The 16,540-nt window shown below is 35.0% G+C and overlaps 1 protein-coding gene across 35 annotated transcripts in view; it reads left to right on the forward strand.

The window, feature by feature from the left end:
* Positions 1 to 16,540, forward strand: part of LOC111418631 (dystonin-like protein short stop) — a 218,934-nt gene that overhangs the window by 76,816 nt on the left and 125,578 nt on the right. For 29 of the 35 annotated variants that reach the window (XM_071198177.1, XM_071198200.1, XM_071198161.1 and 26 more), the window contains exons 4-5: positions 10,421 to 10,438; positions 11,057 to 11,116. The exons of 4 other annotated variants lie outside the window; for them this stretch is intronic. In XM_071198177.1, coding sequence (XP_071054278.1) covers positions 10,421 to 10,438; positions 11,057 to 11,116 — 78 coding nt within the window. The remainder of the gene's footprint in view (positions 1 to 10,420; positions 10,439 to 11,056; positions 11,117 to 16,540) is intronic. 2 more of the 35 variants (XM_071198179.1, XM_071198166.1) reach the window with 1 other exon arrangement.

The following is a 16,540-nucleotide window of genomic DNA, read 5'->3' on the forward strand; positions in this document are numbered from 1 at the left end:
GTTATAAAAAAAATTTTAGAACAAAAGTTGTAGCAAATTTTATTGTTAACATTATTGCTCTCTTGCACTTTTTCTATTAGATGCGTCAATATCGTGATAGATACAAAAATATGAAAATGTGATGAACCTTGAAATGAAAATGAACCAGCGTCTTACAAGAAAACTTTTACAATAAAAGTTGTAGCAAATTTTATTGTCAACAATATTTCTCTCTTGCACTTTTGCTCTTAGATGCGTCAATATCTATTTTGACAATATTATATTTTGAACCGTTTTCAAATTTGGCAGGGGGTTTACTTATGACACTATACTGTATATACCAACGATCTGGCAACGTTGCTCGCGCGACATTGCCATACCGTTGGTATATACTTTTATGCAATATAAGTAGGGTATTCCCATTAGGTACAATTTTTGTCGCAATTGTATTGATTTTAAGTACGATGTGTTTAATAATACTTTGTTAAAATTTTGAAAATCGGTAGATTAAGTCGTATAGCGATAGACTATCTTCTATATCGGTAGATCTACCGATAAATCGGTAGGGTTCGCAACGCTGACCCGGAGTTTTATTCTTAATACAGAACATCGCATAGAGAAACTCGGGTTATACCCCGAGTTTCTACCGATTGATGAATGACGTTAATCGGTTTATATTTAAATATGTACTGTTATCTATTAAACATATTACATTAATAATATTACTTAAAAATATTTTAAATTTTTATACTTGGCGGAAATAAATTTTATTTTATTTCAAATTAAAAAATTTTACATTATTAAAAATAATTGATTTAAAATAGTGTGTCCGTTATACCCGAAGTCCATTATAACGAGGTCTGTTATATCGAGGTTTTACTGTAATACCTTTTTTCTGAAACGTTTTTTTTCCTGTGCGCTACCAACAGCAAAATGTAAAACCACAATATCATCTAATTTTCGCTTAATCGATTTTTCTCGATATTTATCTATCAGAATGCAAAAGTGTAAAAGAGCAATATTGTTAAGAGTAAAATTTCCTACCACTTTTATAATAAAACTTGTTTTCTAAAACTTCCGAATCCCGTGCTCTACCAATAAGATTTAAAACCACGATTTCATCTATATTTCACCTTTTCGATTTTTTCTCGGTATTTATGCATCTGAGAGCAAAAATGTAAAAGAGCAATATTGTTAAGAGTAAAGTTTGCTGCAACTTTTATATTTATTTTTTCTAAAAGTTCGAATCCTGTACACTACCAACAACAAAATGTAAAACCCCGATAGCATCTAATTTTCACTTATTCGACTTTTTGAATTACAGTTCGGGAGCTGATATATTATCATTTTCCGTGCTGTATGTGGACTTTATTGTATCACTGTATGACTCCCTAAAGAATGTCATTTTGTGTACCTTCGTAATATTTAGATAATATATTTTCGTAATAATTTCGAATCGGGCATATCCACTTTTGTATTGGGTAATGTATTCAGCTATCGATTGAGATATGTAAAGATATTATAAAATAGGTTTGGTGATGATAATTTTGTTACAGTGTAATAATAATTACATAAATATTTAATGACATTGATTGATTGGTAAATGCCGTTAATTTTATCCAGTATGTAAATAAACATTTCCCAACAATTCTGTACAAATTTAGGTTGGGCGTTTTCCTGTGTTAGAAAAAAAGTCAATTTTTTAAAGTAATCTTTTTCAAATTTCCTGTAAGATTAACGTTTCTTAGAAAATCACATCTTAATATTTAGTTAAATACAACAGGCTACGTTAAAATACTTGGAATACCTTCTTCCTTGATTCATGAAGGCGTAATATTACGCAAGTGAGGGTCTGCCGAATCGAAAGTGCAATATCATTCAATTCAACACTGTGAGTCACCCCATTCTCAAAGGTATTTATGCAGATCGACGACGATGGAGAGTTTGTTGCGAAAGCCTCAAGTCGTTTGTGCAACCTAAACTGGCGTAGGAGGCCGTTGGCGCCGATGCCAGCTAGATAAATTTCGTCTAGTCTACTACTCGACTCGAAAGATAATCAAACGATCTGAAAAAGGAAAGAAGAATTTCTTCTTCACAAACCTTTTGTTTCTAAGTCGGTTTACTAACCTACATTTTTCTTACTTATATGATTTAATCAAACGGAATTCTATAGATTTTAAATTAATCGTTTCCGTTTTAAGTTAATTATAATCAGCGAAATACGGATTGCGCAACCGTTTATTATTATTAATTCCACTTATAACAGGGTACCATTAAGGTGTAATTTGTTATTTCTTGGTCGAATGAACGAACCTTAGTTAGATACGAACAGATTCAAATTACAGAGATTACGGTTTTTCGTTTTGTATTTACCACAGGTTCGCCTCGAGGTCTTCAACTCCCACGTAAAACGTGTTTTACTCATTCAGTTAATGATTTGGTCTTTCAAGAAACATTTAAAATTTAATTTACAAATTTATTACTTTAACCTTTTTTTCCCAATTCATTCGTAAGATAAAGATAATTAAAAACGTTTTCATTAAGGTTTCTTTTACTTTTAATTAACCGTGTAACTGTGTCAGCGAAAATCGAACCACATTTATTAATGTATATATTAAATAAAGATAAATAAATTAAATAATTTAAAGCCGGTCCTGCGTTATTTTCTTTCTTGTTCGTGTTCCCAAGCACGTATAGCCTGTGGGACACATTGCAAATTATCAACATTGCTCGAAGGCGGTTTTATACCCTGAGGAGAGGAAGAGATTACTGAGATTATTCCCCTCGGTTGCAAAAAAGTGTTTGGATTAGCTGTAAATGTAATGGCACAAAAAAAGTTTAATGGTCGAAGACGACGACGTCAACATTTTCCTAATATTATTCACGGCGCGCCGTCTCCTTTGTAAACATGACTCACGTGATAGGAAATAGTCCTCATAACAGGATGTCCAAGTGACATACTGATTAGATCAAATAATCTAACGGCAAACATGTTCATTTTTATTATTATAAAGAATATCGATATTTTTGTAATTTTCTGAAAATATTATTTGAAAATCATTAAAATCATCTTATCCTTTTTATAGATGTAAAGGTATCATAACAAAATACCAACCCAAACATATAACTATATTGTTACATTAACATTGACCTTGAGTATAATGACTTTCAATCTCGAATGTAGCCCTTCGGCCGCAAATTATCAATCAAAAATAAATGATGTATTTTCGCCTTGGTATTAGTATACAATTACCAAGGCGATTGCAAATTCCAATACAAATAACACAATTTAAACTTTTGGACCTAGATGAGAATTATCTTTAAACCGTTTGTCAAGATTGGTTCTGAATTTTGAGATTTTTTTAAGATATTTATGGATACTTTGATTTTTCTATATCAGACACTGAGAAGCAGGTGTCACTTGGTGAAAAAGCGTACTTTGCCAATGCTATGGAGAGAACCAAAAAAGACGCAGATTATTGCTTCTTTTGCTTGATGAACGTCGTCGGTGTTAATCCAAGAAAACTGCAAGAAAAGTGTCCAAGCCAGCTCCACGTACGAGTATGCTTCACTCTTTACATAATAATAGTAATAACACGGGTCAACACAAAATTTAACGTTGACTTTAAAGCATTAAACTTCAATTCTTTAGCTTAGTTCTCCTTGCTCTTCTGAATACGCTCCCATATTGTTTTTGAATTTATCTAAATGAGCATGCATATGTACTTTTAATGACATCCTGCAGCCCATGGCCTCAAAATTTTTTAGCATATTTTCAACTAGTTTTTTGTAGTTTTCAGCTTTGTTATTTCCTAAAAATCCAGAAACAACTGCTTTAAAACTGCTAAAACTAGCTTTTTGAGCACGATTCAACAACGTTGGAAATTTTTCATCGGCGAAAATCTCAGTTTTAACCTTTGATTCTGATAACTTTGGAAACATTTTTCTAAAGTATTCAAAAGCTTTTAAGGTTTGATCCAGTTTTTTAACAAATTGTTTCATCAACCCTAACTTAATGCGCAGAGGCGGCATTAACACTTTTTCCGCTTCAACAATTGGCTCAAATTTTACGTTTTCTTTTCCGACACAAAGTTCTGTTCTTACAGGCCATGACCGTTGAGTATAATGCTTAGCATCCGCTCTGCTATCCCATAAGCACAAATAACACGGATACTTTGTATATCCGCTTTGAAGTCTCATCAAAAATCCCACCATTTTAAAATCTCCAATCAGCTGCCAGTTATACTCGCGATACTTTACACGTTCAAGCAAAATTTTTACACTTTCATAGTTTTCTTTAAGATGTACTGATTGAGCGATTGGAAGAGATGGGAATTTATTTCCGTTGTGTAATAATCTTCTTTTGAAATGTTGAGAATGTTTCATCCCTAGTCCGCTGATTCGCGATATTAACATCATTCCACTGCTTTAAGCGAGAGACTAAAAGCTCTGTTTTACTTTTTGGCAAATTTAAATCTGTAATCAAGTCATTAAAATCTTCTGTAGTGATGAAATGATGTTTTGGTTGTTCTGGTGTCGGTAAAAACTCCTTATCGGAATTACTTCTATGAGAATTAAGAAATGAGTTACTTTTCTGCGGTGGCTCAGGTACTGGTCGTGTCAGATCGTGTGCGACTGGAGCAGATGAAGATTCAAGGTCAGGATATTCGATAGGTTTTGCATTTATATCATTACAAAAGCAAACTTTATACCAAAAAAAGGTATTTTCTTTTCGTTTTTGTTCATAATTAATCAGAAAATCATAAAATAAACTTTAGGACAAAGAACAAAAATTTTGTTGTAGAGTCGTGTAATTTATTGTTTTCCCAGAAGGTAACAATTTATATTAAGTACAATACTTACAACTTATATAATGCTTATCCCTTTAACAGCCTCTCCCTGTCACTCTACGTCTCCTCGCTGCCACCACCTCCGCCAAATATCTCCTTCGCTTCGTCCTCTCCTCAGGCATCTGCCTACAATCCATCTCCTTTTTACTTCAACTCATTGCACCCCACCAGAGCAGATGCTGTAAACACTTCTAACCTTCTCCACATAGTCTGCACCTCTTCTCCTCATTCTCCATCCAGTATCTATTGACCCTTTCTTCATTGCCACATCTAAACCTGGCTTCCAATTTCCTCCCTTCATCATCAGATACTTTGGTGGCCCTTCCGCTACAATTTCGGCATATTTTGGGTTGTACCAACTTTCCCTTATCGCCACCCTTCCCTCTTGCATTCCCACATCCCTGTCCCTGCTCTCCAGTTGTTGCCACATCTCAATCCCCTCTTTTCTTTTCCTGATCACTTCTTCCGTTGAATACCCCACCCTTTTGTAGTATTCCTCCCTTTCTCGCTGCCCATAACGCCCCTTACTTGCTTCAATTCCCCCAAGATTTTACAATGCCCTCTACCTTCCACCGTCATTTCTCTACCTTCATTTCTTCCCTGAGTATATATCCCGGAGTCTCCCTAGTCAACCCCAACACCCACCTCCAGTACCTGGTCCGCACATCCTTCAGTCTTCCTTCATTCTTTACATATAGGAGATTACTAGTTATTAAGTTATTCATAAATACAAAATCGTATTTAAATAAAACAGAAGACCCCACAGAAATTATTAACATCCACTGAAATTATCTTCAGCGTGCATTCTCATTCTCAAAAGATGCCTTTTTCTGCTCTGTCAATAAAATCATGATAGACGATTGGTATAAATATGCTTTCTCCACCCAGGCTGACACACCCGGAAATAGTCTGATCCGCGAGGACGAATACTTAATCCTAAACAACGGAACAAACACCACTCCTTGTACCATCATGTTACAAAAAAAATCCTAACAAAGCTAAATTCTCCTACTTATACCTACATAAGAAAATTTTAAATTACTGCCTCACCAACCCATGGAGAGTAGAATCTAACAGGACTGCTACATCCATTATTGTGACACGTTATTGTGTTCTATGCGTTTGCAGTGTATTTTTGAGGTTTTATCGTATATCATAGATGTATTCATATTATTTTTGAAGTTTTATTTTTTTAGATGTATTAATGTTTATCATATAACCTCTAAAAACACAGCAAACGTATAGAACTCAATGACAGTTAACTGGGCGTGGCAGATAGTGTGACGTAGAGTGCGGGCAACCAACCCGTAGTGGTCTAAAAAACAACAATGGATGTAGCAGTCCTGGTAATTCTACTGCCCTTGTCATCAACCAACATTACACTGAAGACTGGAAGACCTCTGTTATAATTTGTGTTCTCAAAAAAATCATCACTATCTGACCTGTCCAACTATCATCCTATGTCCCTTCCTCCCGTCATTGGTAATTTCTTGGAAACACACATCAAAAATAAGCTATTGGAAAGTGTCTCAAATAAAATACATTCGTTCCAGTTTGTCTTTCAATCTGGTAGATCTACGTCTCACGCTCTGGCTGTACTGATTTCCAATTTTCAAGTGACACCCTCCCAAAAACGTCATTCTGCGGCAATCTTCTTCTTTCCCGCTAGTAATTACTAGCCGGTAGGCTATAGGTCTGGTTTTTATATCCACTATGGTAGTGGTTTCTATGAGCCAGGTTGGTGCATAACCTTACATGTAGAAGAAGTTCTTCTTCCATAATGACACCAGAGATGTTTGACTGGTGCCGAAACCGACGGCTTAACGTCCCCTCCAAAGGACGGTGTGCTGCGGCAGTGTTCCTGGATATTTGAAAAGTGTTCGATTGAATATCCCATCATACCTCCTTAACGTAATCAACCAATTCCTTTCAAACCGCTCTTCAGTAGTTAGACTAAAAAACCACTTCTCTCGCAGATTCAATGATAACCCAAATACTTTTGATTTGAGCTCGTATGCCTTACTCTACTCTGACAACACCACTTTGGTGACACACGGTGCAAACATCGGATCCGAACTTTAAAATTTGCAGGCTCTGATTCAATCTACATAGAGGTTGTTGCAGAAATGGCGAATACAAGTAAACCCTTCCATAGCACAATTCTTCGTCCCATTCCTTCCCATCCATACTTCTTCTCCCACCGCAACTAAATTTCGATTAATAGAAGGTTAATGAAGATTAATGATTAATGAAGTGAAGATGAAAGTTATAAATCGTGTGAAGCATTTCAGATCTTTGACATACAAGGGATGTGGCATAACAAGACATATCTAAAAGATCATCTGCAGACCGATCATCGAATATGCACCACGAATCCTTTTTAAAGCTTCTACAGGAATCAGAAACCATTTCGAAGTGGCGGAAATGTCAGCTCTTAGATGTATCTTAGACGTATAAGACACCCGCAAAACCCTTCAAGTCTAGCAACGAGCTCTTATACAATGTTACCGAAATCCCTCCAATCCATATCCGTTTACAATCTTTATTCCATAATGCTACTTCAATCAACTTCCCTAAAAATCTTTTGGATATGTTGGCCTGGACGCTGACAATTTCCATGGATTTTGTCTCGTAACTCCTCTAACGCTGCTAGCTTGTTTGCATAAATTAACGACGGTTACCAAACTTTCTCTTCAATAGATCAACTGTGTGGCATGTGGCACCATCTTGTTGAAACTACATAGCACTGATGTGAAGTCCATACAATTCTAAAATAATCTTCTAAGTTGGCACGATAGTGAATCACAAAAATTCTTGGCATGAGAAGCTGGATACCGAGATAGTTGGAGGCGGATTATCGAGAACGCCAAAGCTTGATTTAAGTCATTGAAGAAGATTTCGCCACAAACACTTTGAAAGATTCTCAGTTCCTGTGAATGGCGCGAAATCGACTGACTTACCTCGTTTTGAAGGACTTGCTACTGCAAGATTTTCGGTACTTCAACTGGTGCATTACATTATCTCTTTGGCACAGTAACATCCAATAGCGAATACCTCGAATTTCTCCATCATGGCACGTACTGACTCAGAATTGCTTTATAATTTTTAATATTTTCCAAACGTTTGTGAAATTCACCATAAATTCCTATCATGGTTAACCTTCATGCGTTATTGGAAATCCCGTTAATGCATTTCGGAGATAATAAGCGTTGAATGTTGCAATAACAACTTGGTAAACCACTAATATGGCAAATCACAAATATCAAAAATAGCGGGTTTAGCCGTACGTCTGAACTTTCTAGTTCTAGGTCTAGTGTTAGTTTTACACTATCACTAGAACTAACACAAGACCTAGAACTAGAATCATTCAAATTTAGCCGTCTTGAGAGACGTGCGGCTAAACTCGAATGTTTCTAGTACTCGATCTAGTGTTAGTTCTAGTTTTACACTAGCACTATCACTAGAACTAACACAAGACCTAGAACTAGAATCATTCGGGTTTAGCCGTCTTCAGAGACGTGCGGCTAAATCCGAATGTTTCATATCATATATATGATTGATGATATAGATGATTGATGATGATACATATGATATCATATCATATCATAATTGTCATTTAGGTCAGTATGATTAAAAAATGAAGAACACCTATGAGCGTCAATAACATTACACAACATATTAAAAACTTCTGATTTCCCATAACCATTCAAATGAATACCACCTTTATTATAATGATTCCCTCCTACTATATTATTTACTTCCAAATAAATTAAACCTTTACTTAGATATTTGGTACAATATTCGAATAAAGTACAGTTCATTTCATATATTTGCTGATTGACATTAAACTTGGGGTTTATGTATGGTATTGACATAAAAATAACACTTGTGTGCCTTAGCCTAGATAAAATCTTGTGAAGTTGTAGTAGTATTGCACTAGCACTATCACTAGAACTAACACAAGACCTAGAACTAGAATCATTCGGGTTTAGCCGTCTTGAGAGACGTGCGGCTGAACCCGAATCTTTCTAGTTCTCGATCTAGTGTTAGTTCTAGTTTTACACTAGCACTATCACTGGAACTAACACAAGACCTACAACTAGAATCATTCGGGTTTAGCCGTCTTGAAAGACGTGCGGCTAAATCCGAATGTTTCTAGTTCTCGGTCTAGTGTTAGTTCTAGTGGCAGTGGTAGTTAGCGCTGGTTAGTATAAGATATTACTATGTTGTATATTTTTATTGAACTAAAACTAGAATTAACACTAGACCTAGAACTACTGACTACATACTGAGAGACGTGCGTCTAAACCCGAATGTTTCTAATTTTGTAGGCGGCCGGCAATATCTCGAAATTTCGTAGTGTAATTAAAAAAAAACTCCTTAAAACACTCCTCCGAATTAAAAAACAGAGTATAGATCTGTTCTATTTTGTGAGTAGCCGAAAAATATTTTTTTTATTAAATCTTAAAAAGTCTGACCTTCCGAACAGTAAAAACTTCTTTAGTACACTTCTTTCAGACGAGACGTTTAAATCTTATCAGCAAGGTTAAAATTTGAATCAATATTTAAATTTTTTAGATTATGATTAATATGGAGGAAACTTTTCTGTTACTCTGTTTAATCCAATTTGACATGGTGTGGGAACACCCATGTAGCAACTTGAATTGAATGACGTGTTTATATTTATTTCCAGCAATCATTTCAAGCAGTTCACCTAGGATTAAATATGAAGAGCAATCATAGGATGTTTGTGGTTGAAGCTTTAAATGCAACTTTGTTCACATGCAATTAAAAGTTTTTACACTCTTGAAGTAAAGTAACGAAATAAAGAAGACTGATATGTAACTGGATGTTAATTATTTAATCTTTTTAGTAACAATTTTTTTTCAAATATAGTTTAAAACTGTTAATCTCAGGAAGTTTATAGATTCTTGTGTGCAATCTCGTAAAAGGTCACGGTTGTTGAAAAAAAGAAGAATACACATCCGTGGGACGATGCTGAAACGAGGATAATGTGTGAATTAGGAGGCGTGCGCGTTTCCCTTGTCCATTCTCCTCGTTCATTAAGGTTATGTGGATACTTTAGGCTTGTCTTTAAGCTCGGTTCTTCAAATTCGTTCGTATCACTATAATTTATCTCTCTTAATTTACTAACCTGCCCATTTTCCGCTAAAACTTAATTGGATTTCTCATCATGAAGTGACATCCGATAGAGATCTCTTGGTCGCGTCGTAAACTTTCACGCTGTTCATTTGAAGTAAATCATTTCGTATGAATCAAAGCGGTTTCGACGTCTTGTTTACAAAACAACGGTTGAAAATAGGAGTAAATCGTCGCGACAGTAACGGCATCCACTATAATTTTAAACGAAAATGGACGCAAAAAGGGTTTATTTCTCGTAAAAGATTTCCTTCTAACATTATCTCTCTTTCTCAGTTCCCGTTATAATTATCGCTCTTTGTAAGTTGGTTTTGACATGAAAACGAAGAGTTTTACGCAATTTTTATTATTTATTTAAGATATCACTTACGACATTATTGTATATGTTACGACATTATTTGTATTTACTTATTTATTCTTTTCATGCAAAGCATTGGAGATACGTAAAGGTAGGTAAAATTTATGTTGAAACAACAAAACTTTAAGACTTTTTTGACTCAATTTGGCTCAATATTTATGTTTGGATTAAATTTTCGTGTTTAAACGCACCTTTTTTTTCTTCTTTCTGAAAGAAATCAGCTTCAGCATTGTTTCGTGTGCCCGATTTCGTAATAAATGTTTGTTTGTCGGGTTGAGATGGTGCCGCTGCCGTGGGTGTCCTTTCTTCTTCAACAGCGACCATCAATTGTCAAGGGAAAGTGTTGAATTTACAATCACGATATCGGGTCTTGTTCAGATTGACCTGAATATTTTTTTTTTGGATTGCTGAACGAAACAATGCCGTTTTTCTCGTTCGACGCTTTTTCGGCACTGCTTTTACAACTTGTCTTTTTTTTTTATCTGAAAGATAATTTCATGGTATTTTAAAGATTTTCGAATGTAAACACAATTTTTCGAAATCAAACAGAATCGAATACGTATTTAGACAATATGTGTACAAAAAAAAAGTAAAGTAAAAAGTCGTGTTAGAAAATGTTGTTCAAAGCGAGAGAAAGCCCATAAAAAAATTTACATAAAATGCTTTCAACTTTCATTTATAACAAGAAAAGTTTTTCTAAATTTTGCAGAATTACACGTGTTTGCACGTGTGTGTTTCAACGAACAGTTCAGAATGTTGTCCTACGTCAGTAAGTGTATATGTTAGATAGTATGCTCGTTTTTACTTTTATTTTGTTTTTTTTTTTGAGTGTTTTGCTTTTGTAACTTTTTAGTTTTACGATTTTACTACAAATACACCAGACGTGGGTCTGTTTACGTACGAAAGTCTATGGCGGCGTCGTTGAATTTCTTGGCATGCGTCGACGTAATTAGTACAGTACGTTATTGCTGCAGACGGTTTATATTAGGTTCTGTTTCCCTAAATCTGTCTTTCAAGATGATAGTACTAATAATAATCGTTGTTACAACGGCCACAACAAAGTCATTAGACATCTTATACGTATTATTTGATATACAGGGTGATTTTTTTAAAACGATCCGCCTGGGATATTTCAGAAACCAAAAGGAAATTGAAAATGTCCAAAAAACAGGTCTTGGACACCAACGGAATTTTGTCGCAAATGGTAGGAAGTTATACAACACTGATAGGATCAGCCAACAACAATGGCCTTGCAATGGGCACTGAGAATTACAAAGTAATGCGGGAGTTTAAGTATTTTGGTTCTAGCGTGAAATGTAGCGTTGAGAAGACAGGTCGTGCTGGGTGACAACTACCATCGTGCTTTAGTAAATTTACAACGCAAAGTTAATAAATACATAGAATTGATGCAAGGGAACCCTACAGAGTAGATACTGCAACCCTACATCACTTGAAATAAACTATAATAGCATTATTGCTAAGACCCTCTGAGAGTGCCAGCCTCTACCAAACCACAAAACCAACAATTTGGTATTTGAAGATAACCATTGAAGTATTACTGAATGATACTGGCCGATTTATTTTTATGCAACACAGCTGGAGAAACAAAGTGAGGTGTTGTTGTGACTTATTGATACTTAAAATGGTCGTGGTTAATAACTAAAGATAGCAGAAATCGGATCACGAGCTAATCAATTATTCTATTTGGCGATCTAAATAGCAAATATCCTAGATAGAAACATCAGATTCTTTAATCTTGCTTGTAGAATATAAAAGAGCCAACACAAAACAATCAATAGAACCCAAACCTGCTATCGGATCACCATCCAATTTAAAACATCATATGTACCATTGGGGAGGTATTCGTGAGGGCGCAGGGTAAACGTCAAAAGTGCGAATCATAAGTCAAACCGTTTCCTCCTTGAAATATAAGTGTTTTCAATTTCCTTTTGGTTTCTGAAATATCTCAGGCGGATCGTTTTCAAAAAATCACCCCGTATTAATACATTGATTTTTAATATTATATTTGTATATCATTGCAATATCCGCTAAGTAGGTTCTTTATTCATTGCGAATTGAATATTGTTCTGGTACTCACAGGGGATAAATTGTTACACCTTTAAAGCATTTTGAAATTTCAGAATTGGTTCGAAGGTTGAAGGCAACCTCTTCTACATTCATCATCAACCCTCTATGGGTCTTGACCTGTTCCAGAATATTTTGCCATTCTGAAGGGTTTGGTGTCGTCCTCCACCTAGTCCAGATATCTTGTCTTGGGTTACCCCCTATGCTTTGTTCTAACGGGAGTTTGTTCTTATTCTTTTGGGGTGTTTCATCTAGCACAGGGGACTGATCTTCGTAAAGGCAACAACATTATGCTCTCTGTATGTTGAGTAGACCACGAAATTATATCTTCTGCACCACTCTCCATTTTCCAGCACTCCACATCTATGACTATAGGTGAAAAGAAATCTATAAATTCATTTAAAAAATTTCTATAAATGACTAATAGGTGAAAAAAGTTGTGGTAAAATTTGTTTAGTTTTCTAGATATGCGATATATGCGACAACATCTTGATAATGTGTTTCCCAGAAAATGGATAGCTCGAGGTGGCTAGGTCCAATGGCCTAGCCACCTCGATCGCCCAACCTCAATCCTCAAGAAAAGGATAGAAAATGTGGGAAATAACTTCCAACACTTTCTATGATGTATTCCTGATTTGAAAGTATTAAATATCTCAGATATTTAGAAAACTAAAAAACTTTTGGTATAATTTTTTCACGTATTAGTCATTATTTGTCATGAGGAGTAAACCCCAAAGTTTATGTGTATAAGTTGAGAATTATCCTGTATATGGCTCAATATTTTACCACCATCTGATTTAATACTTTAGTAGTATGATTTTATTATTCCCACAGGTACACTATTCGAAACCCCAATCATAGTAAATGCCATCTTATAAGTTCAAGTCTTTTAAAGTTTTTTGTGACATCATTTCTCCCAAAACTGCATCCACCAGGAATTTTTTTGCTATTAGTAGATCATATTTTGATCTATAGGTTCAAACAATGAAGAGGTGAAATGATAGATGACATTGGTGTCCATGATTCTATCAGAGGTTGTCCTGTCCGTGGTCTGCCAACTGCGCGATTTTTACTAATCTCTTCGGTCATTCGTCCCACGTGATCATTCCAAGCTCTTATACGTTTACGTCCTCATCTGATTCAAGTCTTATACCTGTGTTTCTTTTTCTGTATCTTAATACTATTCGTTTTTTGTTGTCTGCTCTTGTTTCTATAGTGTTAGTATGGGTTAAACAGGTTTTGTATATTCTTACTTTTATCTTCTTATTCATATAGGTGTAACCCCAGGTGATGTTCTGAAGTGCTTCTGATATACGGCTGGCTTTATTTGCTTGGTCTTTTACTTCCTTTATTCTACTTTGAAATATCTCTGGATTATTCATCGCAAATTGGACATTGTTCTGGTATTAACAGGAGATAAATTGTTGCATAACATCACACAAAAGTAAGATCTTCTATATGATACTACCTTTAAAGTATTTTCAGGTTTCACAGAGTTAATTCAAAGGTTGGAGGCAACCTCTTCTACCTTCATCATGGCCATCATCAATGGCCCGACAACCCCTATTCCGATTTGTTACAAGACATCGTTCCCGAATTGACGATGCCAAGGGATTGATGTCGTCCTCCACCTGGTCCAGATATGTTGTCTTAGATTGCGCCCTATATCTTGTTCCAACGGGAGTTTGATATAAATTTTGATATTCTCTTCGGGTGTCATCGTCCATTCTCCATTCTCTGGATGTGTCTAATCCAGCGCAGGCGACTGATTTTTATGAAGGCAACAACATCAGGCTCTCTGTATGCTGAGTAGATGCGCAGTATTTTCCACTCAAAGGTGCCGATTAGCCTCATTCAGTACTCACCGCTTCATTTATTGGTTCATCCTCTATCACCACATTCTTTTCCCCCTAACCACTCTTAAATATGTATGTGGTAAGCTTGCTTTTTGATTTTATCGCATCTTCTTTAGCTCTGCAATTGAGAATTAGACTACTAAGTCCCTTTCAGTTTCCACTTCATTGTTATTGATTACAACTTCTTGGTCATAACTTTTTCCATGATGATTTTATTATTCTCTCCTAGGGCTCTTATAGGCCTTAGGCCTGTAATTTCTAACTCATCAGTTCTCTTGTGATGTTGACGTCCATGATTCTATCCATCTCTTTTGAAATCTAATCTCTATCCGGCCATGCTCTCCACGTGATCATTTCAAGGTCTTCTACATTTATGTCCTTATACGATTATGTCTTCCATCTCACATTCATGTCTTATACCGTTGTTTCTTTTTCCGGATATTAACACTTTTCGGTTTTTTTGTTGTCTGCTTCTTTCGCCTTCTCGTCTTTTGTATATTAGCCTGACATTCGGCTGGCTTTATTTGTTTAGTCTTTTACTTCCTTTATTCTATTTTGATATGAGGTGATTTGTATGTCTAAATAGTCAATTGACGTGGCTTGGTCTATTACTTTATTTTCCAGAGCAAGTCTGCATCTCACTGACTGTTTTAGATATAACGATGGGACTTGCATGTTGAAGTCTTTGCATGTTAAAGTCTTTGCATGTTTAATTTGTACATAGATTGAGTGTATGAGCCGCTGTAAATAGAAGTTCTAGACTTCGTATCTCCCATGCAAATCTACTTTTAACAAGTTTTTGAAGAAACCAAGAGTATAAAGTATTTTCCATAACCGGATATTCTTGTGCCTTCAATGTTTGAGAACTTCTCATTCCAGAATCAGCTTTTTTGACGCAAGATTCATTTCTCTTTCATCATTTCTTTCAAGTCACTAGTCCACTTGGTATAGATTCTACAAGATTTTTTGTTATACCGATATATTATAATTTGTCTGACTTTATTGTCAGGTGCGTAACGAAGATTTAATGTAACATTGAAGAAATCAATTAAGTGTTGAAACCAATCTCCTTTGTTCTTTTACATAAGAACTAATGTGTTAACACTCCTTGAATTTAAATTTTTGCAACACCACCTAATTTACTTAATGAATTTAACGTATTTGCTTAATGTAAATACGTAATGCACTTGAGTAAATTTGCACGGCGTTCTTTAACACCGATTATACCAAGTTAATGTCAACATTTTTGAAGAATTATAACAATGAAAAAGATAAATACAAGTAAAAAGGATTAATTTGGGGTAATTATATTGTATAAGTTTAATAGACAAGGGAATATTGCTTATATATTTGGCTCCATTATGTTCTGCTTTAAGTTTGTATCAAGGCTAGCTTGTAAAAAGCTAATTCTGCATTAATATGTGCATATTAATATTGTGCTTCAAGATGCTTCTTGATCATGATAGCTTCTTCAAATCCTCATAAAATCCCACATACTTCGTTATTAGATCTGCATCGACACATTGAAATCTGCATCAAATATTAGATAACACTCTATAATGTGTATATCATCTTTGCTTTAAGTTTACAGCTGTTCATGTTCAGTCAAATCCATACAAATTCAAGATTCCATTAAACCTACATCAAAACTGCATCATATGTGTATCAGATTCGCTCAAATACTGCATCCTAAACTGCATCAAGACTCTCTCAAACCCACATATAGCATATACATACAGTCCATGCATCAAGTTTTCTCGAACAATCTAATTTAACTCTGTAACATGCCTGCACGAAGTTTTCATTAACTTCTCATCAACAAAATTTCTTTAAAAGTGTACATCACCTCTACATAAGTCTACAACACGTTTCTGTCAAGTCAAGTTTGCATCAAATTGCATTAAATATATATAAATAAATAAATAATCTTTTATTGTTCAAAGCTACAAACAAAAAAAAATCTAATATCTGGTTTGCATCAAAACTGTAGCTACATCTATAAATATTTTAAGCCTGTATGAAGTCTACACATCATCTCTGCATCCAGTTTTCATTTTATTTCTATCAAGTTAAGTCTATACAGAAACAACTCTTTACCAAGTGTTGTCTTGTGTTAAGACTATATCATATCTAAATTAAATTTGCATCGATACAACACTAAGTATTGAGTATCATGTGTTTGTAAGCTACATTGAATCTCATCAATGCATCTCAGATGCATAAGCGAAGAGATTATTAAAAGGATTTGCAGT

The sequence above is a fragment of the Onthophagus taurus genome, chromosome 7 (genome assembly GCF_036711975.1).
Source record: "Onthophagus taurus isolate NC chromosome 7, IU_Otau_3.0, whole genome shotgun sequence".
Taxonomy (NCBI): domain Eukaryota; kingdom Metazoa; phylum Arthropoda; class Insecta; order Coleoptera; family Scarabaeidae; genus Onthophagus; species Onthophagus taurus.